Source organism: Cavia porcellus, unplaced genomic scaffold (genome assembly GCF_034190915.1).
Source record: "Cavia porcellus strain 051 isolate PalLab524CR breed Dunkin Hartley unplaced genomic scaffold, mCavPor4.1 scaffold_29, whole genome shotgun sequence".
NCBI lineage: Eukaryota > Metazoa > Chordata > Mammalia > Rodentia > Caviidae > Cavia > Cavia porcellus.
The window spans coordinates 17,383,241-17,409,588 of NW_026947512.1; the positions used below are offsets into that span (position 1 = coordinate 17,383,241).

At 39.7% G+C, this 26,348-nt stretch overlaps 1 protein-coding gene across 18 annotated transcripts; it reads right to left on the bottom strand.

Annotated features, from left to right (window-relative positions):
• Nucleotides 1-252: 252 nt before the first annotated feature.
• Cd55 (CD55 molecule (Cromer blood group)) lies at nucleotides 253-25,435 on the bottom strand. Of its 18 annotated transcripts, none has more exons than XM_005005814.4 (12): nucleotides 25,233-25,432; nucleotides 24,415-24,603; nucleotides 20,856-21,050; nucleotides 20,022-20,121; nucleotides 18,496-18,581; nucleotides 14,455-14,643; nucleotides 10,593-10,841; nucleotides 9,627-9,701; nucleotides 9,042-9,062; nucleotides 4,460-4,535; nucleotides 2,275-2,377; nucleotides 253-1,437 (listed from the first exon to the last, which is right to left on the bottom strand). In XM_005005814.4, the coding sequence occupies exons 1-12, from the start codon at nucleotides 25,321-25,323 to the stop codon at nucleotides 1,423-1,425; spliced, it is 1,389 nt and encodes a 462-aa protein (XP_005005871.1). In that variant the 5' UTR covers nucleotides 25,324-25,432; the 3' UTR covers nucleotides 253-1,422. The 18 variants fall into 18 exon arrangements, 16 of the variants coding, with proteins under 16 accessions (XP_005005871.1, XP_013013271.1, XP_005005873.1 ...); NM_001172882.1 differs by having other exon boundaries at nucleotides 257-1,437; nucleotides 10,788-10,841; nucleotides 25,233-25,425; NM_001172885.1 differs by having other exon boundaries at nucleotides 1,423-1,437; nucleotides 10,689-10,841; nucleotides 25,233-25,323.
• Between the last annotated feature and the right edge of the window lie 913 nt (nucleotides 25,436-26,348).

Below are 26,348 nucleotides of genomic sequence, written 5' to 3' on the forward strand. Positions count from 1 at the left end.
CAAAAAAGAATATTTTAAAAACCTAGAAATTAATGTGACTGCCTTTAGGTAAGTCAATGACAAACTGTATCAAGACCATCAAGATAAGGTAGCACGTGCTGGAGAAAGTACAGTATAGTGTGATTTAAAAGCACCTGAAAATGATTCCCCTGAGGATAACAAAGGGACAGCATTCAAAACCACTTATGGGAGACACGGACTCATTTAGAAATAAAATATTGATATTAAAGAAAACAAATTTCAAATACTACATGAGGCCAGAAGCTGTAGTTGTTTATTTCTAATTAGAGAAAATAAATTTTTATTTACATACCTTCTTGAAATGTTATACATGCAAAACCAAAATATTCGCCAGCATAAATAAATAAATTAATGTTAAAAAAAGATTTACAACTTGGCTATGAACATCCTCAGAAATACAGACTCTTTTCTTATATCAATATTTTACTATCCCTGGATATATCCTGAGGATGAGTGTCACTGTGTATTTCAGGCTGACCTCAAACTCACTAAGTAGCCCAGTCAGGCCTCAAACATTGTACTCCACCTGCCTCGGCCTCCCAAGTGCTGATATTACAGCAGGCACTACAACACCTGGCCCCTGGATACTTTTTAAAACACATTAAATCAAAGATATCTTTCACAAGGCTCTTTTTCCTGAGGAAATAAAATGAAACAAACAAACAAACAAAAAATCAGACTGTCCTAAAGACAAAATTTCAGCCTATCCATCTTACAAAGTCATAGACGAAGGGCTGGTTCATTACCTGTTTTATGTAACAAAGGGAGAATCAGTCCTTCACTCTGTATTCCTCCCTTGCCACCAATGAAGCCAAGAAACACATTCCTGGATCATTAACATGTTTTCCTTTAAAAATATTTTGCCAAAACCATCAGGATTCATTTTAGTGAAGTAAGTATAGCTAAAAGTGTTTTGCATTTTAAGCATTATTTTAGAATGTGGTTCATCTCTTTGGCAATTTTGTTTAGAAAATATAGGATATTTTGGTTTTGCTATCTGATTATTAACTTTTTTATTTCCTTTTATAAGTAAAATCATATACATCTAGTCAGAGAAATCCACACTCCCACTGTAAGCATAAAAAACATCTCTACTTTTCAATACTTTTAGGAAAGTGATCTTCTCAATTCTGCGAATCCTTCTATTTTCAAGATGCTTTAGGTCATTGAGAATTTGACTCCAGATGGATTCCTGTCCCCTTGTTGACATTGCTAACATAGCCTAAAGACAACAGTAACATGCAAAGCAAACAGCATTACTGGATTTATTGTGTCTGTGCTGCTCCAAGAACTTGTAACAAACTAGAAATATTCTGTGCATTTGAAAAGTCTCTTCTTAAATCTTCTTTGGCTATGTCAGCTAGCCAATGATTACTAGCACCACAAGCAAAACTGTCAACTTTATACACATGTGTCCTGAAAGTAAAAAAAAGGAAGAAAGGTAAAATCAAAATGGTTTTACTTACTGATGACAAACACTAATTTTTAATTGCTATGTGAAGAGTTACTAGAAAGTTCATTCGTTTGGGCTGCAAAGCAAATGCAAAATTACTAAGTTAAAAACAGTGGATAAACTTCCACAAGGACAGTTTAGTAGCTATAGCAACAATTACATCATTTATCTCTCTTAGATAAATGGTAGCCAAATTAGACTCATTTAAAGTATAGTCAAAAGTCAACGAAAATCCTTTGAACACTATGTGTGGAAAAGATGAAAGATTTACCAAGACCTGGTAAAGTTTATAAAGTTTCACAGATAATATTACATTGTTACTTTTATGTACTAGACATAAAAAGGTGTCTTTTAGGGTCTAAAAGCATGACTTATGAAGAGATCGTCGTAACACATATTGTACTATTTCTTAAACACCAGAGAGTCTAAAATCCAGTTAGCAAAAGCAGCATACAAAACAGGCCAATCATCTCATCCCGCAAAGTGACACAGTAAAAGCATCCTATTGGGCCCTGTGATGGGTCATCACTCATGGTCTCCCACGTTAGTGCCCTTAAACCATCTAATCGGCGTAACAGAGTACAAACACAAGATGAGATGATGAGCACACCCTTGGCGGGTCAAGAACTGACAACACATATCAAGGTGATGTCGTGCAACGTTAGTGGACAAAGAAAAGCAGTTCTGCGCGGAGACTTAGGACGCGATTACCCACTAAGAGTCTGCAGAAACCCTAAGCCAGCTGTCTTGAGAGATATTTTGAAGGATACAGAAATGTGGTTTTCTTAAATCATATATACCTTTTTCAATTTATCAGAAGATGTTATTTCTGAGGTAGCATCAGACTCATTTAAGTTATGACATATAACATTGGATTCTTTGTTCTCATATGTCTCATATTGGCTGGACAGTAAAGAGGGAGAAAAACTAACTGAATTATATATAATTTAAATTCCAATCAAATAGGAAAATAAAGCATTTGCTTACACTCCCATACTTACATTAAAATGTCATAAAAATCCAATACTACTGAGTAATACAAAGGATGGGGTTACATTATCATTTTTACTTTACCCTACCTTAAACTCAAATTTTAATTATATATATATATAATCACTATGAATTAATTATCAGGTATAAAGTTAACTCTTACCCTTAACATCTTAGACTTCCTAAGTAGGACAAGTAGACTTCGCAGGAATTTTCCTGTTTCAGAAACTAATCAGTTAAATTTACTCCACAATCTTAAAGTCCAATTCAAAAAAATACTCACATCTTCTTTGTGCCAGCACTTTTTATCTTCTTAAAAATACCATGGCAAAGTATTTCAACAAAGGATACGTGGAAAGTGACACAGGTCAAAAGGGACTGATACACTCACTGGGCGGCCTCCTCCTGACCACGGAGTCCCAGAGCACAGGCTTTGGTGAACTGAAAATACGCTGCACATTAATAACTTAAAAATGTGCTGAATAAATAGCATACCAATGCTAGAAATCTGGGACAAGAAACTACAGAAGAGTGAGGGTCAAAAAAACTTTAGAGTTTTTATTTATCTTTTTAAAACAGGATTTTACTATGCAGTTCAGGCTGGCCTTGAACTTACTTCACAGCCCTAGCTGGCCTTGAATTTGCAGTGATTCTTCTGCCTCAGCCTCCTGAGGGCTGGGATTACAGGCCTGAGCCACGTGCCCAGATTTTCAGAGTAATTTTGATGAGGAATCTACCCTAAGTTTACCCAGGTTTTGCTAGGTTCAACCCACATTTCTTAAAAAGTCTGAAAGAGTCACATCTCACTGTATTTGCTGTTGTAGTATCTAGAATATTTTATTGCTATCAAACAAATATCTGGGAAAGTGATTAACTTTCCCCATCACCCACCTGAAGACATAATGGTCCAATATTTTCTATCAAGACAGTCATTTAGCAATTTAAAACTCTCAAAACACATATAACAGTTTAAATACTACTGTTAATTTAAGGAAAAAGAAAAATGTTATGGAGGGTAAAAAGAAGATAACTTGCACAAGCCAGCAAATCAAAATAAGCAATTCAGTGATAGCATTAAAATGAAGTTATTAATGAAAAAAATGAACAGGCACTGGGCAGCTTAGGAAGAGTTCAAGCTGTTTATGTGCATTCTACAACTAGGTTTCTGAACAATAAAATCTCCAAAACCAGCCCCATGTAAATCATCCAGAGCCAATCATGGTATTTGTATTTCATTTTAGGCTCAATAGAGATTAGACATTCAAATGATCCTTCTTTCCTTGTTGCTATCTTCACACCCAGGTGTGTACTATGAGCAAAGCAACATTTTCACCTCTTTACACGTGACAATTTGTATAATCCCATGAGCAGACATTTTCCCCATGTTACAAATGAAGAAACTGAGGCCCAGAGAAGTTAAGCTGGCCATAGCCCACGGCTCATACACAGCAGGCCTAGAAATCAAGCTGAGCTGTCAAACTCCAGAGCTTCCATTCTTAATCTTAAGATTGGTATCAACAGATACAAAGCAGAAGAACACATACTCAGAGGCACTGTGACCATGTTAGAGAAGTTGTCTTTTCCTAGATTTCTTTGTTTCTGTACAATGCACAGGCATTATCGTAAGTAGAGAAAAAAAGAATTGATTCATAGATGAGAAAGTGAGACTTTGGTTTTCCAATTACTTTTTGGGGGGAAATACGGTTATTATCTTTGATTATACTGAGAAGAAAAATGAGGAGGTAAAAATAGTGAAGAGGAGGAAAGGGAAGCAGAAGAGGGAGGAGGAGGAGGAAGAAGAAAGCACTGCCACTGCCACAGTCCGTTCTTCCAGAGTAGTGTTAGGACTGCAGCCCAGAAGGAATGAAGAGCCGGCCACCCGGCAGGGAGGAAACACAGCCAAGCTGAGACAGTCACCTAGTGACGCGGTATCAAGTTGCATTGGGAAAAAAAGCCAAGAATAAAGTTTTCAAAATCATCAGAATTTCTGCTCACCCTGATGTTCGATGGATCCACCAATATACGCCTAAACCTAGACTACAAACTATTACTGGAACACCAACACCAACTCCTTGAGGGAGACAAAATTCAGTAGCACAGTTAATAGCAGTATAAGCAGTGACATTTGATCATGTGGTTTCACAATGACAGACATGGCAATGACAAAGCATGTTAAGAAAAAAACCAGGAACACGTTCTGCAGTGTCCTCATGTCACTAGTCCGACACTGACCAAGTATGTATTATCAGCCCTGTTACCTTTGAAAGAAAAAGAAATAAATGTTGAAAATAATTCAGATCTCAAATACATATTTTCGACAGGCTTGAAAGGACCCTAAACGTTCATTCCCACGCAATCACACTCCATTTCGAACGTTAAATGTGACGACTGCATTATGTGACTTCAGGGATAAAGGTGTATTTGAGTTCATGCTAATTTTGTAGCTGAATGAAGCCTCAGAAAGTAAAATTTACTATATGCAAGAGGGGCATCTGCTTAGTTTAGAGTGGAGTCAGCCCAGGCCTCTGCAGGACAGATGCTGCATGGAAAGACTAAAAGCAAATTATACTCACTACACCTACCTGGCATGCTCCTCAGCACTCAGTCCATGACAGGTTTCATGTAGGAAACCTGGACCTATTTCTGAGCTTAAAAAGTGTGATTATGAGCTTAACAGCAGCGAATAGTCAGAGAAATTATCAACCGCAAATCACCTCTATAAAAGCTCTGCTTTTTTACAATCTCTTCCTAAAACCCCCCATCTGTACTTGCCTCTCCCATCTCCATTCTCTAAGTTCTTCCCCCACCTGATCCTTCAGTGTTCCTGGACTCCACTCTTAGGTCTGTGCTTCAAAGGAAATTACAGATGACACTAAAAACTCAACTGAAGCTAATGTGTCAAGTGAGTGTTTCTGGTTCCAAATCAGCAAAATACAAATGCTCAGATTTTTTTTTTTTTTTTTTTTTTTCTGTTTGAGACAAAGTTTCACCATGCAGTTTAGGCTGGCCTTGAACTCAAAACTTTGTAGCCCAGTGCCTGGCCTCAAATTCACAGCAATCCTCCTGCCTCAGCCTCCCAAGTGCTGGGATTACAGGAATGCACCACCACAGAGTTTTTAAAAACCAGCAATTTCCACAAGAGATACACCTTGCAGTATTCTCCCTAGTCGATGTTCTTAACTGATATCCTTAGACTGTACCATTAGCTCAGAAAGACTATCTATAAAACAAATTGTAACTTAGCCCTACCTCCAATTTTGAGTTTTTCTCAGTTTCTAGTAACTCTACCATTTTAACATTGCATTTGGAATTGAAATGAAAACAGAAAATGTAGAAGCGATCTAGATGTCAAACACGAAAGTCAATTCCCACATTCCATGTGTTAGGGGCAACCCGAGAAGTCGAAGATTAAGTCTCGTTCTTGATCATAATCATACTTGATACAGCAACAGGACAAAGAACCTGTGGACAAATGAGGTCACACTAGAAAGAGACTTGCAGAGAGAAGATAAATGTGCTCACTAGAACTTAAATTTTCAGATGTGTAATGCAGATGCAACATGCCCTCCCCAAAGCCACGTCCATAGAATGCTTGAAGGGTTCTCCCGTGGTCACTGGATTCTGTCTCTGCATTTCAATTTTTGTTTTAAATAAAGGAAATTCAAAAAGACAACGTATCACAGAAAACTTGATTATATGACTTCTTCACTCTGAAAAGCAGGTGTTTCTTGGTTGCATTATAGTGACGTATAAATATGGCACACATAGAATATAAACTGAGACAGTGACAATGCTTGTATTAGCACCCTATTCATTTTAAACAAATACTTTAGTCAAGACTCTTGCAAGCACAGTTATACTGAGACTACTTGCAATATATATCACATTCAAGTAGATATATAAAGGATAAATAAGGATATAGACGATAAAGGATACAGAAGGAACATTGTATGTACTTCACCATGTATTCTCTTTGTCACGTTCTTTCAATTGACCCATAAAGGACTTATGAATGTCACAATACAGAATTTCAGAAATGCATGAGAAAAGTAAAATAATAGTAGTAGAGCAGCTGGCTCCCTCAACTGTTTAGTTTGAATCATATAGTCCTGGCCTGTCACTACTATGAGGACAGATCTTTAAAAAGTACCTGGTACTACACAAACTAGTCACTGCCGCTGTTTACTGCCTACCAGGCTCTGTAACCTTGGAAGGCAAACTGCAAATCATACAAAAACATGGTTTTATCCACTGAAAAATGTAAAATAAATGCTAGTATTATAAGATTGCTTTGACAAGCAACAAAATAACATGTACAAAAATCTCAGAATAGTATTTGCATGCAAACATGAACTGAATGGAAAACTCTGCTTTCCTTCGGTGTAGACAGAGGAAATGATATGATGGTCAGAGATCCACCTAAGGGAAATAAGAGTTACTACATGATTTGACTCTTGAAAGACCACATTCCTCCAACTTCTGACACTGGCAGTGAATTCTCATATCCATTAGGACAGAGAGAGCCAAAGACTTTACATAAAAATAGTAGCCAGGCGTGGTGGCTCACGCCTGTAATCCCAGCACTTGGGAAACTGAGATGGGAGCACTGTTGGGTCTGAGGCCAGTCTGGACTGCACAATAAGTTCAAAGCCAGCCCAAACTACACAGAGAAACCATGTCCCCAAAACAAAGCAAAACAAAACAAAAATCCTAATCTCCATCTCATATACAAGAAAACTGAGGAACGATCTTAATTACTCAGGTAAAATATTTGCTAAATAAAAACAGATTCAAACCAGTATCTGCCTGCAAATTACCTATTTTCTTCTTATAATCTTTAGAAACTATAAAACTTAAATTATTTAGAACATGTATTTTCAGTAGTAGTAATAGTCCATAGATAGATAGACAGACAGATAGATAAACACATAGTGAGACAGGGAGAGAGACACAGATAGAGATAGAGGAATTAATATATAGTACATAGGTGGAATTAAAACTTCATGGGGAGACGATTAGGAGAAAAAATGTCTAGATAGGTCCTTAGCAGAAAGAGAGAATTAAAAAAAGAGAAACATCAGTACACAGTCAGAGGAAGGGTAACTTTAAAATGCAAAACACCAATGTCATTTACAAGGTAAACTGGGAAATTCTGTGACATCTGTCAGTCCTTCTTAGTGGAATTAAAAAATGGGGGGAGTCAAGCATTCGCCACATTCTAATATCATCCACATCCTTCAGGTACACTGCAGTATATGTAATCAACAGGCCATTTCTGGCAGTATAATTTACTTATCTTTAAAGTGAGGTAATGACTTGATCCACATAATAAGTTTAAGAAGTAAAGATAATTTTAAAATTTGTGTAAGATTATAAAAAATGTTGCCATATATCTAATTTAGGAAGAAGCCCCTCTTTATTTTTTAGCATACACTGAGATTACAACAATCCTAGGAGAGTTTCCTAGGAAATAAAATATAGGTAATAAGCTTCAAAAATTTCAGCGAAAATAAGCTCTTCAAACCTTCAGTGACAACCATTGGGGAGTTGAGTAAAGCACTCTTAAACCCTTCATTTCTGTGAATGTTAAATCATTAAATCGTGAGTTTTTTTTTTATTTAGAATACATTTATTCCTACTTATAATATAGGTTAAACAGAGTGAATTCCAGTTGGTGGAATTGTTCATCATAAATTTTTTAACTTTAAAAATCTTTTAGCATTTAAAATGTAAAATAACCATTTATAAGTAACAATAGTAGTAATAATAACAAAATGTCTCAGATTTAATGTCCTTTGGCTGGTTCATGCATGCAAAAATGGGGAGCTTAACTGACAAATACATAATTCAAAAGTATAAACACTTCATCATAAAGTTGTATTTTCCACTGGACTTATCAGTATGCCAATTGAGCTGTATTTCTCCTTAACAAACATTTTTCTTAGCATCTTTTTTAGAAGTTTATTAATCTTGCTAATGTGTAACATAAAATAACATTTATGGACAAAACAAAATAATTAATTACTAGAACTGCAACACAGGTAAGTGCTTTGGGCCTCAGGTCTACAGCAAAAGAATATTATCTTTTCAAGATACTTTGCTTCAAATACCTAACAGAGAAGCAGGAAAGGGGAGGATGTGGTCAAAGGTAGAACTCTGTCTCAGGTAGGATAGGACAGAGGTCTAGAAATGGTCGTGAAGTTTACAGTTATGGAAAAACCCCTGAAGATTTCCAAACACTGTTTCACACCACGGTTCTTCAGTCCCTAGAATGACGCACTGAGACATCGGGCATTCAGCGCTACGTGGCGCCTCGGCCAGAGGACCTGAAGGTGCCCTAGAATTACCCTGGAGCAAGCACAGGGCCGGGAAACTGCAGAAACATACCGAGCACCTAGTGGTGTCCACAAAACACGCTGATAAGGCGCGTTCACCCCTTTCCACCCGGGTACCCATAGACACCGCATTCTGATAGTTCTCCTGAGGCAGTTAAAAGACAATATTCTCTTCCAGAAATATGGACTATATGTCTCACACTGATGGCAATTTCTTTCAACTGCCTGATGGCCTGACTTACCATATAAGAAAGTTCGGTAACCTAAAAGAAAAAAAGTAAAAAAGAAAGTTAAAAAGTTTAAAATTTTTAATAATTTGCTATTTGCTAATCTCTCTCTCTCTCCATATATATATATATATATATATATATATATAACTAAAGTGAGGGACAGTTCAAATGTAACTCAAATTTCTGTAACTTAAAGAAATTAAGAAATGTAAACACTTACACGTTACTAAACACACACCGTGCCTATGTCTATTTGAAAGACTCAACAACATAAATGACAGGTACTGAAAACAAAAACATCATGGAACTTTGATCTGTAACTTGATGGCAAGTTTGAATAATTTAAACAGTAAATAGTTGCTGATCCAATCCTACTATCAATAAATTACTAGAAATCTAAGTCCCTTTCAGTAGATTATAACCAAATTCAGAGTTACCATATCATCTTATTATTTACATTTCTCAATGACTATGACTGAGTCCAAAGCATTACTATGAAAAATGAGATCACTCAGTGTCAGTGTTAAGGGTCAAAGTTCTATCGCCACCATAGCCCATTGGGCCCACACACAAGAAATCTGAACAGTGTCCACTAACCTGAAGCCAGATCTTTCTCTTCAGATGCTGTTGTAGACTTTATGGTTGTCCTGGTATCAGGTCTGTTCCCAGCTGCTGTAATACGAGCAGAGGTGAACCTTTGTGTGACTGAGACACGTTTAGGAGTGGACTTTTGTCTTGCTGGAAGAGTCTGTGTGACTGAAGCTTTTACAGTGGTGAAAAGTGTTGGTGTGGTCTGTGTAGCAACAGCAGTACCCAGCATGGGATTCTGGGTGGCTAGTGGGATCACTGGAGATAAAACATTTGCTATGGGGGGTGTCTGAGCTGCGGCTGACTCTGTGGCTGAACTATTTGCTGTGGTAGGTTTCTGACTAGTTAGTGGGGTTTTTGTATCTGAAGTGTTGATTGTGATGGTTTTCTGAGGAACTGATAAGACTTCTGCATCTGGAATATTTACTGTGATGAATTTCTCAGGTGTTGGTTGGACTCTTGTTGCTGGAATATTTACCGTGGTGGGTTTCTGAGGTGTTGGTTGGACTCTTGTTGCTGGAATATTTACTGTGGTGGGTTTCTGAGGTGTTGGTTGGACTTTTGTTGCTGGAATATTTACTGTGGTGAGTTTCTGAGGTGTTGGTTGGACTCTTGTTGCTGAAATATTTACTGTGGTGAGTTTCTGAGGTGGTGGTTGGACTCTTGTTGCTGGAATATTTACTGTGGTGAGTTTCTCAGGTGTTGGTTGGACTCTTGTTGCTGAAATATTTACTGTGGTGAGTTTCTGAGGTGTTGGTTGGACTTTTGTTGCTGGAATATTTACTGTGGTGGGTTTCTGAGGTGTTGGTTGGACTCTTGTTGCTGGAATATTTACTGTGGCGAGTTTCTCAGGTGTTGGTTGGACTCTTGTTGCTGAAATATTTACTGTGGTGAGTTTCTGAGGTGTTGGTTGGACTTTTGTTGCTGGAATATTTACTGTGGTGGGTTTTTGAGGTGCTGGTGGGAGTTCTGTACCTGGAACGTTTACTGTGGTACTTTTCCAAGTTGTTGGGACTTCTGTACCTGGAACATTTACTGTGGTACTTCTCTGAGTTGTTGGGACTTTTGTACCTGGAACGTTTACTGTGGTACTTCTCTGAGTTGTTGGAACTTCCGGACCTGCAGTATTTACAGTGGTGGGTTTCTGAGTTGGTAGAGTGGTTGTTGTACCTGGTGCACTTGTGGTGGTAGGCTTCTGTGGTGGGATGACAGGAGGCGATTTTACTGTGGATGAATAATATTAAAGAACAAATGAGCTATATATTGCTGAACAAAGTTAAGCTTTCTTAGCCACTGCCTGCTCTGTGGCTATTCTCTTTGTCTATCCACAAGACTTAGATAAGATTTTTAGGAAACAAAGTCTTAGCTTGTATTTCCCAAGGAGTTGAAACACTACTCAGTTTTGCATTGGTATTAATTGTACCTACACTAGATTTAGCCCAACACGAAACAGATTTCTTAAACTCTTTTCTGTGTGAAAAAAAGGAAAGCAGAGTTGGAGTCAATAGTGCTTGCACCTTTGTTTTCTCTCCGAAAAGGTCCTTCTCTCTGTTCAAGATCATAAAACAGGATGCCAGCACTGGACTGATGTGATCACAGCAAAGTAGCTTTTTTCCCCCTGTGGTACCAGGAATTGAACTCAGGACCTTGCACTTACCAGGCAGGCACTGTGCTGCTGTGCTGTAGTTCTGGCCCCATGGTAGCTTTTTATTTTGAGACAGAGTCTCTCTATGCAGTTTAAACTGGCCTTGAGCTCACTTTGTAGCCTAGGCTGGTTTCGGACTCACAAGGATCCTCTTGCCTCAGCCTCACGAGTGCTGGGATTACAGGCAAGAGCCACCACACCCAGCTCTCCCATGGTAGCTTTTTGTCCTATGTTCTTCGGACATGTTAGTGAGGGAAATTGTTTCAGTTTTGAGGGAAAATAGCTATCTCTGCTTCTTGTTATTATCAACTTCATACACACTCGTTTAGTTCCTCTTTTCACTTCTGAGTGGATTTCAAAAAACATTCTGAGAATCACAAACCTAAGAGCACAGCCCTCAGAGGCTTTTTGCCTCAGGGTTACTTATCCAAAGGCCTCCAGAGGCCAGGAGGAAAATGCCTGGCTCTCCCTCAGGCTAGGTCTTTGGCAAATTCTTTAATCCTGCCAAGCTTTGCTTTTCTCATTTGTGAAACAAAAACACAGCACATTGAAGTAAATTGCTTTTGACTGGATTATACAACATATCCATGTATTAAAGTACCTCATTATACGTCATATATTAGTGTAATTATTGCGTCAGTAAAAAAAAATAGTAAAAATGTGGAACAGGAGACTGTGCAAAATGCATGACACTAAAATTAAGGGAAATACTTGGAACATTAGTTCACACAACGCCTGTCCCTGACACTGCAGCTTACATCTGCCAATATCACTACTGCCAGCCCCTGCACACGTATATTCCAGGCGTGCAGGCGGCATGCGTCATTTTTTCTGTTTCCTCTACCTACCCAATAACACAGTGCCTAGTAGGCACTCAGATATCACTGGGGCAAGCGGGGGTTTGTATAAGGAATTTTCATGTTAAAGGCCCTCTTACATAAAAATTCTTTATTCTACCAATTCTTATTTTTGATCCAGAGAACTTCTCATTACCATAGAGTCCATACAGTTAAATTTCCTGGGGACTGGTTTCTGGTATTTGTTGTCATTGATGTAGAGTTTAACTCCACTATGGTCCGACAGTATGCTCTGAAATAACATCAATCTTCTGAGCTCCGCATATGTTCAGCTTTGGTAAATGTTCCATGTACATTTGAAAGCATTTGCTCATCTGTTGTTATTGGGTTCAGACTCTTCTCTGTAAATATGACCTTAACTGTTCATCTGAGCTATAGTTTTAATGACTTTTTACTGCTTTTTCTATTATTGAAAAATTACGTTGAATTTGGTAGCTGGGGATTTAGCTCAGCGGCATAAGCACCTGCCCTGCAAGCAGGAGGTCATGAGTTCAATCCCCGGTACCGATAAAAAAAAAAAAAAAGAAAGAAAGAAAAATTACGTTGAATTCTCCAACTGTTCGTGTGTGTATGTCCATCTTTCTGTCCATTCTCTCTACATATCAGCTGAAGCTATTTTTTCAAGTGCATATAAATTCCAGATGATGAACTTCAGATTTCCTCAACTGAATCCTGTGTTATGAACTGTCTTGTGTTAAGCAAACACTGACATTAATATAGTAGCACGATTTTTCAGTAGTTTGCCCAGTTTATCTTTCTATTCTTTCTTTTCAACTATTCCATTATTCAACTGTGTTTACTGTGAACAATAATTAGGGTTTCTTTTTAAATCTAGTGCAACAGTCTTAAATTACACTTACTGTAATTACTGTCCCACATGAGTTTACATCAACCATTTCATTATTAGTTTTCAATCCCACCTGTTTTGTTTCATCTCCTTTCTCTGCCTTTTTGGTTCCCTTTAGGAATAAAGACTATCTTTCTTTAGTTAGCTTTTCGTATCTACATCCTTTTACTGTTTTTTTGTGGCAACCTTAGAGACAACAGTATCTTAGAGATCATAGTAGCTTAGCAATTAGCCCAGTGCTGGCAGACCTATGGCACACATGTCCCAGCTGGTCCACAGAGGTCCCCCTGTCAGCACATGACCCAAGTCACCCAAGCATTGTCCAGTAGCTGAGCACTCAGGTTCAACTGCAGTGTTAGCACTTTGCAAGAAGTAAGTGGATTTTTAGGTTGCAGTTTGGCCACTTGGTTTCTAAAGGTTCACCATCACAGTACTATAAATGAACTATGCAAATTAGGACTTTTACAACTTTTTCAGTAATGCTAACATACTGTAATTTGTAGAATGAATTTTCCTTCCTCCTGCCTTTTGCCTTATTGCTATTATAGGTTTTTATTCTGTATATAATTCAAGCCCTAGAAGACATGGCACTTTTCTGTTTTGTAAAGTCAGTACTCATTACCCTTGCAGATTTGTTCTCTACTTTTTTTGTTTTGTGAAAACAGGATTACAGTATTTTTATTCTACTTGAAAAATTTCCTTTAAGGTTGATGTCTGTTGGTGACAAGTTTTCTCAGTTTTTGTCTGACTACATCTTTATTTAACATTCTTTTCTTCAAGGATATCTCACTGGATATAGAATTTAGGCAAGCAGCAATTAAGAATTTGAAAGGTTTCTTTGTATTGTCATTTGTAAAAAGGTTCTATTAAAAATTCAAGTGATTAATTTTGTTGCTTTTATGATGGCTTTTTTATTTTGTTTTATTCTGTTTTGACTCTGTATAATTTTACCATTGCTTTGAATTCCCAAACTCTCTTTTGCTTTGAGGTATCTTTTATTTATTTATTTGTCTTTTTGAGACACATTCTCACTATGCAGTTCAGGCTGGCCTTGACCTTACTTTAAGTGGCGTTATTTTTAGTCTTGTTTAGAATACAGAGAACTTCTTGAATCTACTGCCTGATATATTTTAGCAGTTTTGAAAAATTCTCAGTCATCTTTTTGAATATTTCTTTCTCCCCTCCTTTGCTCTATTTTTCTATCCTCCTCCTTCCCCAATCCTCTCACTTCTTCCCTCTTTCTCCTTTCTCTCTTCTAACACATTAGAACCCTTTAACAAGTCTTAAATGTTTCTAGCGTATCTACATTTTATATTGTCTTTGCATGTATGCAGTGAGAATCTGATGAAAAACTGCTCCACAGAAAAATGCAAATATACATATATACCATATTTTCCATGCTTTTCTCAGCAAATTCATAGAATTGTTACACACATACACAGCTAAGGGTAAGAAGAAAGCAAAAACGTAACTATGCAAGCTGATTACCTCTGCAGGTAGGTGGTGGATCACTCCATTCCCCAACGTCATCTCTTACAATACAAGAAATGTGGCTTTTTCCAGTCAGGACGAAGCCTTTATTACATTCATATGTTACAACATGTCTATATTCGTAAGTGTCCTCTTCGTTTACAATCCTTCCATTCTCAATTTGTGGTGGTTCTGGACATATAATTTCTTAAAGAGAATTATAATATCCTTTAAATAAAGAAACTGTTGAGGTATACTTATAAACAAAACAGGATTAGAATAAGTTACAGATCTTTAAAAAATCAAATCTACCATTTTTCTCAATGTAGCATTATCAACAAGGGATGTTTACAAAGGTCTGTTTACAAAGGGTGGCATATTTAGAGCTTTGAATGTAAATGCTATTCCATATGAATGGTAACCTAGAAGCAAATTTACAGAAATAGGGTTTAGAACATGTATATAAAACAAAAATTACAATAAGGTTTGCATATAGTACATAGCAAAGTGTCACTAGAAAATCGTAAATGCTGCAGGACTTTGGAGGAGAAAGTGGGTGGCAGAAGACATGTTTAGGGGAAACTGGAACTTGACTTTAAACCTCAGCTGTAGTCTTCTGAGACAGACTGGAGGAGAGAGCACCTTCTCACTTGAGGGGAAAATTACTGACAAAAAAAGGAGTTGGGAATTCATGGGGTGTGCTTGAAATATAAATATGGATCATTTTTCAATGGCTAACAATACTGAAAAAAACCTTCAGTATCAGGACTGTATTGTCACTTGTAGGGTAGAGTATTTTCAAACATATTAATTCACAGAGGCTTTTATTCAAGATAAATCTTACTATGTAGTTGAATTTATAAAACAAACACAAGCTCTAGTTATATTCAAAAAAATAGTTGTTAGTAATTTTCCTAATAAAAAGTTTAGTGATTTCAAACTCTTTGAATCCATGTTTGTTTGTTTTTAAGGAGGAAAGAAACGTAATTACATGTAAGCATATAATTCAATTACACTGTAGGTACTTACATACTCACAGAATATTAGCAAATTGATGAAATACTTTAGGCTGTTACGCAGAGCTAGATCAAGACTTTCTCATAGCAAGTGAGTAGATACAGAAACTGTACACACTACCCTTTAGTTCAGTCCAAACATTTTCTGAACATCTAATAAACAGGCATTATTTTGCATATAAATAGAAATGTAGCTGAATAAGGTAGAGTTCTTACGTTTAAAATCTAGTGTGGTAAAAGATTCAAAGGGATCCAATTCAATCCAGAACACGAGGGTTACCACAGCAGTGAATGAGTGGTATGGAAAGAGAGGGGAAGGATGCTGGCCAACCTGTAAAACCTTCTGGAAGGACTCGGAGGGGCAAAAGGGTGGCCAAAGGACATTCTAGGTGGCAGTAGTGACATAATAATGTAGAGACACAAAAAAGTGTGAAGTACGCGAGCAGACTTAAGCAGCTTGGGTGGGTACAGCATAAACGTGAACTTGGAGAAGTAGACAGTGACTAGCTCCAAACACTGGACTCAGGAGTGTGGATTTTTAAGGAATGTGATACACTAACCAGCCTTAAGAACAAAACACCACCACACATCGGTGTTTCTGATACAATGGACAGAACCTCAGTGGAGTGGGAGAATACAGACAGTAGGCCACCACTGTGTCAGCCTAGGACCTGGTCACCCAAGATTCCCTCCTCAGCCCCTCACACTTTAAAGCCTGTGTCCTGGCCCTGTCTCTCCCATCAGTTGGGGAAGCTGTAGAGCAGAGGGGATATGCTCAACGACAGCCTCTCCTATACCCCTTTCTCCATTCTACAATGTTCTCTAGGAACTAGCCCCTGAGAGAATTCCTACATTAACACCCTTTCAGAGTTCCTTCACTGGCCTGTATTTGTGAGGTGGTCCTGACTGCTGGCATACACCCCTATGACCTATATGACTATGAAGCTTGGATAAGGGTCACTGGGGACCTGTCTCAGGCACATAAGCCATGTTGTACATTTATCTGTATAAGAAAAACCTCTGCAGTGTGGGAAGGGGAAGGATGGATCTTAAGCAGAGATTTCCGCTTGTATTCTAGGTTGGATCCTAAAAATGGCAGGGGTGGCTGTGGCTGTAACAGTCCAGCTGAGGGTTAACAAACCACGTTAGAAAGATGGAGCAGATGTGAAAAGTAGACAGAAGAGATAAAGCAAGATCACTTAGTGATTCACATGAAGAGTTAAAGAGAAAGTATAGAAGGAACTGGCTTCAGGCTAGCTTGTACTAGTTGGTTAACTAAAATTAATTTTGAAAAAGAAAACATCAGCAAAGAAATAGGAACACAGCTCTTCCTTCAGAGAAAGTGAGGCTTTCTCACTGAGGAGTCATTCAGGAAAAGTAGGACTTCTGCTGATTTACAGCTAAGGAGAATTCTAGAACGCGACGCTGCTCTTCCTTCTTCAGAGCCACATCTCTATCTCCACATCCACACATGGACACCGGTGACCTCATGAAAGGGCCACAGCCTGGAGCTGAATGCAGCAGCTCACTGTCTGAGAATTTACTTCCCACCTGACGCCTTTCGTACTGTCAACACAAAAAAGCTATGTGAAAAAAAAGACTCTAAAACTCCAAGTTTTATAAGGATAGCAGAAGACCCCAGACTGCTTAGGAAAAGGGCTGCTTCCTGCAAGACACAGATGTCAGTCGCTGCTGAGTCAGAAATGCCTCAGAGCCAAGAGGGAGATACAAACATCAGGGCTCTTAGACATGGACGGCATGAGGAAAAGGTGGCCTGCAGCGAAAAAGCTCTTCTGTGCTGGAACATATGCTGATGGCCACATCTCTGAGGAATTTGTGGCAGCAGTGGCTTGTGAAAACAATAGCCTCAGATGGAGAAGTTGCCTGTCTGCTTTGGTTCACGTTGCCTGGACTAGAAATATATTCACAGTATCTCGAGCCGTCAGTGAAAATGGGAATGGTGGTAATGGGTAGGAACGATGACAATTTAAAAACAGGGCTAAGGTGAAAAACAGAAGTGGCAGACAGAGAAGGGTGAGTACACGGGTGCATGACAGGAGGCAGGCCCCTGTGGGGTCAGGCTTTCTCTTGTCACACAGTCTGCCACACAGTGTGAGTCAACAAGTGCTTGATAAATGACACTAAGTCTACGTGTTTCTTGTTCCTAACAAACACAAAGAAATGAATTTAGTAATAGTTTTGACAAGAGGGTTTTTGGAAGTTGTTTACAGACGTACAAGCTGGGTGTACAGAGAAGGATGGAAGGAACAAAGCCCACATCATAAAAGGTCGTGGGCTAGCATATGGTTCATTGTTGTAGCATATGGTTCAATGACCAGCACCTAAAAATAAATAAAAATGTTCCATATTATTTTCCTCTCTCAATTTGCGAGAGGCATGTTTCCAGTGGACATATATTGGGCATAAATCCTTGGAGTATTATTTCTGTGCCCTGCCTTTCCTTGGAGAAGATTCTCAGGCTCAGAAACCATATTTCTTTTTGATCTTATAACCTTACTTCTCTACAGATAAAACGTATCACAGTTTAGAAAACTTCTAGATAATTATTATCCTCAAGAGACATGTAAGCAACACTAAGTCTTAGAAAAATGATGGGCTTGAGCTGAGACCTGGCTTAAATGCCTCCTTATACCACCTGTTGTAGGCATGGAGTTAAGTCATATAGAAACTCTGATTCACAATGTTTTCTTCCATAGAACTATGAGGGGAAAATGCCCTAACTTCCCAACCTATTTGGAGGAATGCTAGATATTAAATGACTGAGCAACATGCAAACCCAAGCTTATGTGTAATTCTCTTCCTGAGGCTAAGGATACTGAGACTCTGAGAAGCCCAATGGTTTAACGTCCCAGCTAATAAATTAAGAAACGTAAGTTACAAAAGGTCTTTAAATTATGAAAAGCACACATTGAATAGAGAAAGTAGTACACATACACACTGGAGAATGCTTAGCGAGAAGGAGGCAGTTTATCACTGATCATTCATCCCCATAACCTGTGGGTTCAGATTTTTAAAGACTTACTTATGCACGTTGGAAGACTGCTACTCCAACCAACAGCGTTTCCTTTAATCATACAAAAAGCAGAGGCTTCACCGGTTAATCTATACCTAGAGCAATAGGGGGAGAAAAATGTTTCTGTTACACTCACACATATTTGACTCATCTCAAATTCTCCAGAGCATCATCTTAAAATATTTACTATAACAGTAAAAGAAGACAAGAACAGTTGTGAAAAGCCCATGTAAGATTTAAAGGAATGGAAAAAATGTGTATAAAGATGAAATCCAAGTGGGTAAAGAAATAGAAGATATACAGAACAGCTTTTGATTTGCACAGGCACATGTCAGAAAAGATAAAAGTGTTAAAAACACTTTAAATAATAAAATTATTCACTATTTTATACTAGTTCTAAAAGATCAATACAGAACAACAAAATATATTTAAAGGGTCCAAAATACTTTCTAGATTTGATAGTAATGACCCAACCACTATCTGTGGAAAGAGCAAGAAGTAAAGAGAAAATATACTTTGATTTGCAAATATTAGACCAAGGGGCTGGGGATTTAGCTCAATGGCATAAGTGCCTGCCTTGCAAGCAGGCAGTCGTAAGTTCGATCCCCAGTACCGATAAAAAGGAAAAAGACAAAAAAAAAAAAAAAAAATTAGACCAAAAAAAAAAACATTTGTTAAGCTTCCAACTGTAAACCAGCCAGTGGTATAGGCCAATAATCCCAGTACTATGCAAGTCTAGCGCAGGACAATCCCAAGTTTGAGCCTCACCTTGGCAACTTAACAAAACTGTCTCAAAAGTATTGGAAAGGGGTAGGGGAATAGTTCAGTTCAAAAGTGCTTGGTTCAAGTACCACCACCAAAAAAAAAAAATCCAAATGTATTTAAGACACTGATGGTATGAAATGGGTGAATTCTTTTTCCTACTAGAAAACTATGCATTTTCATACTAAGAAATGTATCTAGGCCATAATGTCTAATAAAGTTTGTTTAAATGTGGAAAAACTCAAATTCATTATGTGTGTCAATTAAACTGTCTTCATATTTAACATTTTAAGGACTGTTATTTCTGTGAGTATCATCAGCAAATCAACTGCTTTGCTTTACTAATCAGATTTAAAAGTTTATGTTGAATCACATATATGAAATCTAAGATGTTAGAGAAGTCGGTGGTATAAAAGCTTCCCTTCCTGGCAGCGTGGTGGCTCATGCCTATAATCCCAGCACTCAGGAGGCTGAGGCAGGAGGATTGTTGCCAGTTCAAGACCAGCCTAGGGTACAATGTGAGCTCAAGGCCAGCCTGAGTTGCATAGAGAGATCCTGTTTCAAAAAAAAAAAGACCCCCCCCCAAAAAAAAAGCTTCCCTTTCTGACCTACTTTATTCCTGACCTACAGCTTTAAGAGATCATAATGAAAGATCTGCAGGAGAAAGATTTAGTTGCTAAAAGGCTGGAAACACTGCTCTTGAACAATTTCTATCTCAAAGCCTAATTTGCTTTCACATTTGTTAAATATAGTGTCAGTATAATAAAACTTACCCTGGGTCACACGAGAAGAAGATCTGAGAACCAAGTAATAGGTCAGTTGTTACATTGATATTACCATTTACTAGTTCTCCAGGATTAGGACACTGTTTTTCTAAAGAGAACGCAAAGTGTTTTTCATTAAATCAGACATGCACAAGGTTAGCTATGTGAAGTGGTGGATATGTTAACCAGATTGATGTGGTCACCATTTCACAATGTAAATGTATATTAAAGCATTGTGTATATCTTGTATGTACGCATATTTTAACATCTGTGTGTGCATGCACATGCGAGGTGCACGGAGGTGCGAGGTGACTGAACTCGGACCACCGTGTTTATGAAGCAGTCTTGGGCTCGGGCTATTATCTCCAGCCCAAGTCAGTATTTCTTAATTATTCTTCAATCAGCCTGGGAAACATTTTTTGTCAAAAATTATCAGGCTCATCAAGCAAATTCATTCTCTAAACCATTTATATTTCTCATCTTTCAACTTTAACTCAGCCTTCATTTTGCGAGGTTTCAAAAAGCCCAGTCTTAGAATAGATAGCCATTTTAGGTAACCTCAAACTAAACGTGAAATTTGAGAATAAGTATAGCAATCGCATAAACATTCAGTGTCTAATTTAAAACAAAATCACTTTCATCATTCTTTTAAGAATCGTCTAGGGGCTGGTGAAGTGGTTCAGTAGTCTAGCACTTGCCTAGCATACACAAAGCCCTGGGTTTACGACCCAGCAACAGAGAAAAATCATACATACCTAATAATAGGTACATGCAGAGTTGCACCCTGAACAAAGGAACAGGTAACTTTCCCCTCAAATATCAGGTTTTAAAAATTGTACTCACTTTCACAAAATTCCGCAGGAGTGGACCATGTTAAATCATCACGACAAGTTATTTTTCCCGATTGTATAGGATACTTTTTCCTATAGCCTGGCCGGCACTCATACTCCACAACGGTATCAACCGGGAAATAATTCTTACTGATATAAGCACTTTTGAGGATTGCATAAGGTAATCTGGGTGGAACCTCACAGCTACCTAAAAATATGAACAAAGGCAAAAACAAAAATGCAAGTTAAAGCCTACTTTACACATTGTTATTGGTGGCATCCCTATGTTCTATATTTAGGGTAGCTTCCATTGATTCCATTTGTTCAAAGGCAGGCAGAAACTCTTGTTTTTCTCTTTCCTTGGATACAGTGAGGCAGCACATGGTATTCCTGTCAGTGACAGACACATATACACTGGTGGTCCCAGCAGGCTGGGATAGAGCTGATGAACTCTTATTGGTCGGTGAGGCCATAAGTCATCGTGACATCACAGTACATTCATTACTCATGTGTTTGGAGGCTTTTGGTGGAAATATTTACACGGTGTGGCAGTGTTAGAAAGTACAGCATATACATTTGAGAATAGCTCATAATACTTGCTAATCATAAGATGCAACTATGTTACTGGTTTATTCATTTTCTATCCCATACTTCTCATTATTTTAGAGTGCACGCCTTTTACTTATTAAAAAAATGAGTTAGCGCAACCAGCCTGGGCAGCCTTTCAGGAGCTGTTCCAGGAGGAGGCATTGTTACCCTGGAGGACGGGGACTCCCTGCTTGGCCCTGGCTAGTAGGACAAGATGAGCAGTGAAAAACAGTGAATCTAAAGCACCTGACTCAAGATGGGGCTTAGATCCTAGGCTAATATGATTATTTCAATTTTTCAGAAAAGGTTTAAAAAGTTAAAAAATAATTTAAGTGAAATAGAAAGAAGCACACAAAGAAAAAATGTTTTTGTAGAGTTATTCAATGTATTTAATGCTATGTGTTACTATGTTAGCGTTTAAAAGGTAAATTAAATTGGACCTGATGGCTTATATTCCCAGCTACCGAGGAGCTGAGACAAGACAACTGCTTCAATGCAGGAATTGAAGGCCAGTTTGGGCAACTCAGCGAGTTCTGATTTCAAAAAGAAAATAATTTAAAAAGTTAAAGTTTAATTGTGATAAAAATCAGCCTGGTACTGGCAAAAAAATGGACATGAGGATCAATGGAACAGATTAGAAGATGCAAACACAACTACAAAGATATTCAGCCACCTGTTGTTTGACAAAGGGGCTAAACATGTTCGCTGGAAGGAGGCTAACCACTTTAATAAATGGTGTTGGGAAAAATTAGCTCTCCATATGCCCAACATTGATACTAGACCCATGCCTATTACCATGCACTAAACTAAAGGCAAAATGGATCAAAGATACAAATATTAAAAGAGTAACACTGAATCTACTAGAAGATAAGGTAGGTAAAAGTCTTGGAGACAGAGGGTAGGCAGAGAATTCATGAACAAAACACAAATGGCATGAGAAACACTTCAAGGAATCAACTGGGACCTCGTATTATTGAAAAGTTTTTGCACTTCAAAAGAAATCACTAACACAGTGAAAAGAAAACCCATAGAATGGGAAAAAATTTTAACCAAGCAACCCTTCAGACAAAAGACTTATATCCAAAACATACAAAGAATTAAAAAACATCAGCCCCCCCAATTCAAAGACCCTCTTCAACAATGGGCATCTGAAACGAATACACATTTCTCAGATGAAGGTATACGAATAGCAAATAAACACATGAAGAAACGTTCACCATCGCTGGTCACTCAAGAAATGTAAATTAAAACAGCACTGAGATTTCATCTCACTCCAGAAAGAATGCCTACATCAAGAAATCAACTGATAACAAATGTTGGCGAGGCTGCGGGGGTGGGGAGGGGGAACATTTCTTCACTGTTGGTGGGAGTGCAGACTGGTGCAGCCACTATAAAAATCAGTATGGAGATTCTTCAGAAGACAAGGATTGGAATTCCATTCAACCTAGCTATTTCCTTCCTGGGTATTTTCCCAGAAAAACTGAAAAAGGTCATGTCACAGTGACATATGTGTACCCATGTTTATAGCAGCACAATTTTTAATAGCTAAATCTTGGAAACAACCAAAATGCCCATCAACTGTAGAGTGGATGAAAAAGATGTGGTATTTTTTTATAATGGAATATTACTCAGCTATAAAAAGGATGATCTTGAGGCCTTTCTAGGTAAATGGAGGCAACTGGAAACTAACCTCATAAGTGAAATAAATAAGAATCATATTTATAAATATCCATTGTCCCTCTGGTATAAAAAGTAATTAAAAACTGTAGCAGTAATAAGATCCAAAATGTGTAATAGCTATTGTAAAAAAGAAAGGGAAGGAAAGTGCTTTAAAGAATATAACTGCATGTATGTTTAAGTGTATAAGACAGATAACCATATTACTAAAATTTTATTGGGTCATTGAACATAATGGTTTGCACTCTCATTGTCCACTTTCTATACTTTAATTTTGTGACTTGAACAACTGTTTCTAAGATGACAATAGGTAATTTATCAACTAGTGATTTCTTAGCGTTAATTCTTTTTGAAATTCTGTAATATTTCTACCCTTGTTTTGTTTTCTCTTTAAATAAAAAAGTTAAAGCTTAAAAAGTAAAGCTAATTTATTATTGAAGAAAGAAAATAATTTTTAATAAATTTAGAGAAGACTCAATGTGCAGTGTTTAAAAAGTCTACAGAGGTACACAGTAATGTCTTAGGCCTTCACATCCACCTCCTCCTCACTCACTGATACCCAGGGCAACTTTGGTTCTGCAACTTCCACTCATGGTTTTTATTTTTATTTATTTTTTTTAAGAGTAGGAAAATTTACCAGAGAAAAGGGATGGGGAACAGGAATAGCTCCTGAGAAACAGAAGGAGTCCTGAATGGGTTGCACTCTATTCATGGGTAAGAGCCCTACATTTTTTTTTTTTTTTTGTCTTTTACACCATATTTTTTACTATACATTTTCTATGATTAGAAACACCACTGTCTTACAGTTGCTCACAGTATTCAGGTCCACAGCCTGACAGCAGCTGAGTTCACCCCAAAGCTCAGGTGTGTAGCAGGCTGCACCATCAAGATCTGAGTTCAGATAACTGTAAAACTGCCTAAAAATGCACTCCTCGGAACATACTCCCATCATGAAGTGATGCATGCCTGAATCTCAAATCGGGGCTATCTATAGAATAAATCTTTAAGTAAATATAGAGTGCTTTTAAAGACATCACCAAACATTGTATTTGCAAAATCCTACTTTACCAAACGAAACCCAAGAAAACACAGCATTAGGAAGAAAGACTCCTAATGAAGAAACAGACCTGCCCTGGGGAGTAAGCCTTCAATTAGCTGGCAGGTGCACTGCCAGCATGGTATACAACCCTGGAGCTTAATAAGTTAGAAAACTATCAATTACCAGTCACTCCAAAGGGGTATAAAAATAACTCTCACAAGACACACCCCAGGCCTGCAACTTTTCTAAAAGAAAAGGCAGCACTTACGATTACAGAATTCTTCAATGTCTGTCCACCTGCTGGAGATGCAGACCACCGCGTCTGGCTTGCCTGGGATTTTGACAAAGCCTTGGTCACATGTGTACAACACCGTGGTGTTCTCAGGAAAACTCGTACTTCCTGCCGAGGCTGAGGCTGGGTGGGCACGTGGTACCACGGGGAGCGGGCCGCAGTCACCTAGGGAGCGAAGGGAAGGAATTGTGGCTTCTCCCCTCACTGTCACATTTTTTTCCCCTAAGACTTCCCAGGAGCAAAAGCTTTCCATCAGCCTGTTTCCACTCAGCCTGAACCAGCACCCCAACACTTGGCAGGCCTCCTGTCTTCTCCACTAAGTCAAGATTAAATTAAGTGGAGAGCAAATAAACCTCTCCCCTAAAAGAGTGGTTTAGGATTTACTGCATGTTTAGGTTGGGTTCCTTGCTAGGCTCAGGATAAAACACCGGGGCAAGCAGCGACCATGCCGGCCTCTGCGCCCAGGTGGGCTTGGGGGTGCTGCTCAGCTCCTCCGCCTCCCGCCCTTAAAAAGAATTTGCAGTGCGCAGTGAAGGGGTGGCAACTGTCACTCTGGGAGGGCCCGCTGGAAACTCAGCGCAGACTCCCCAACTCTCCACACCTGTCCCCGAAGCCGTGCAGCAGGCGTGCGGCGCAGCACGGGCCCCTCCCCTGCAGTCCCAGGATCGGGCCAGCGAGGACCGGAGCCCGCAAGCCAGAGAGCCGCGGGACCAGGGACGACCACGATCCTCCCGCCAGGTCCCCAGCACCCCGCGCACCCGCCCCGCCGCACCCGGGGCGCCCGCCCCACTCACCCTGCACCGCGGCTGCGCGCAGCAGGAGCAGCAGCGCGGGCGCCCGGAGGAGCAGCAGGCAGCGCAGCGCTGCGGGGCGGCCGCGTTTCATGGCGCGGGGACACCGAGCGAGGCACGGGGACGCGGCCACCCGCCGGCGAGGCCGCAGCTCGGCGCAGCAGCAGACGGCAGCAGGCCGGGCGGTTCCGGTCGCTACTTAACCCGCGCGGGGCGGGGCCGTGTCACAAAGGCGGGGCGAGCCGGTTCGGTCCGGCCCTGCGGGCCCAAGCCGGAGGGGCGGTGTCCAGGGCTTTCCTTCCGCGACCGGATGGGCCGGTCAGCCGGGTGGGCCCCGGGCGGCTTCGGAAGTAAACACGGCGGGCAGCCGCTGCAGGGCAGTCGCGGAGGCCGGGTGGGAGGCCAGGCCTCGGGGTTCAGAGGCCTGCGCGTACCCAGCGCCCTGGCCGAGGCCCAAGCGAGGCGGGGAGCGCCGGGCTGTGCCGGCCTCGGCCCCTCCCGAGTGTGGACACTGCCAGGAGGAGGCAACCCCCGAATCCGGCCTGGAGAGCCGCATGGCGGCCAGGAGAGCCGCATGGTGGGGCGCACCGTGGCCGAGAGGGCCGTTGGCCAGCTCTCTGTACCAAGCTGGGCTCCTGGGTTCCGATTCCGCGTTGTTCTAGGCGGGCTGCGGCGGGAATGCACCCTCCCGGGAAGTATGTGGTCCCCAGGCGGTAGGTTGTAAGAGGAAGGTGGGGTACAGAGCCTGAAGGATAGCCAATAATTTGCGAGGCTGGCCACTTGGACTCTCAAGGAAAGGTCGCTAAAAACTAGAGAACCAGGATCTCTTGAGGATGAAGCTGGGTGTTTGGGTTAAAGTCTTTTAAGTATGCAAACCAATTTGAGAAATCACAGATCTGTATGGACCTGCTATGGGCAGCTGAGGTAGTTAGAAATATTACAAGCAGTCAGCCCTCAAAGGAGCCAGTGCGGAAGTTAAGATACCTTGCAGCTTTGGAAGAGACAAACATTTCCTGCTGTGTAGGCCAGATCTGCAGGCAGAAGGCAAATACAACCATATCCTAAGGATTGATATTCAAAATAGTTCTCTATCACCCCAGAAGAAGTCAAGAGTCACCT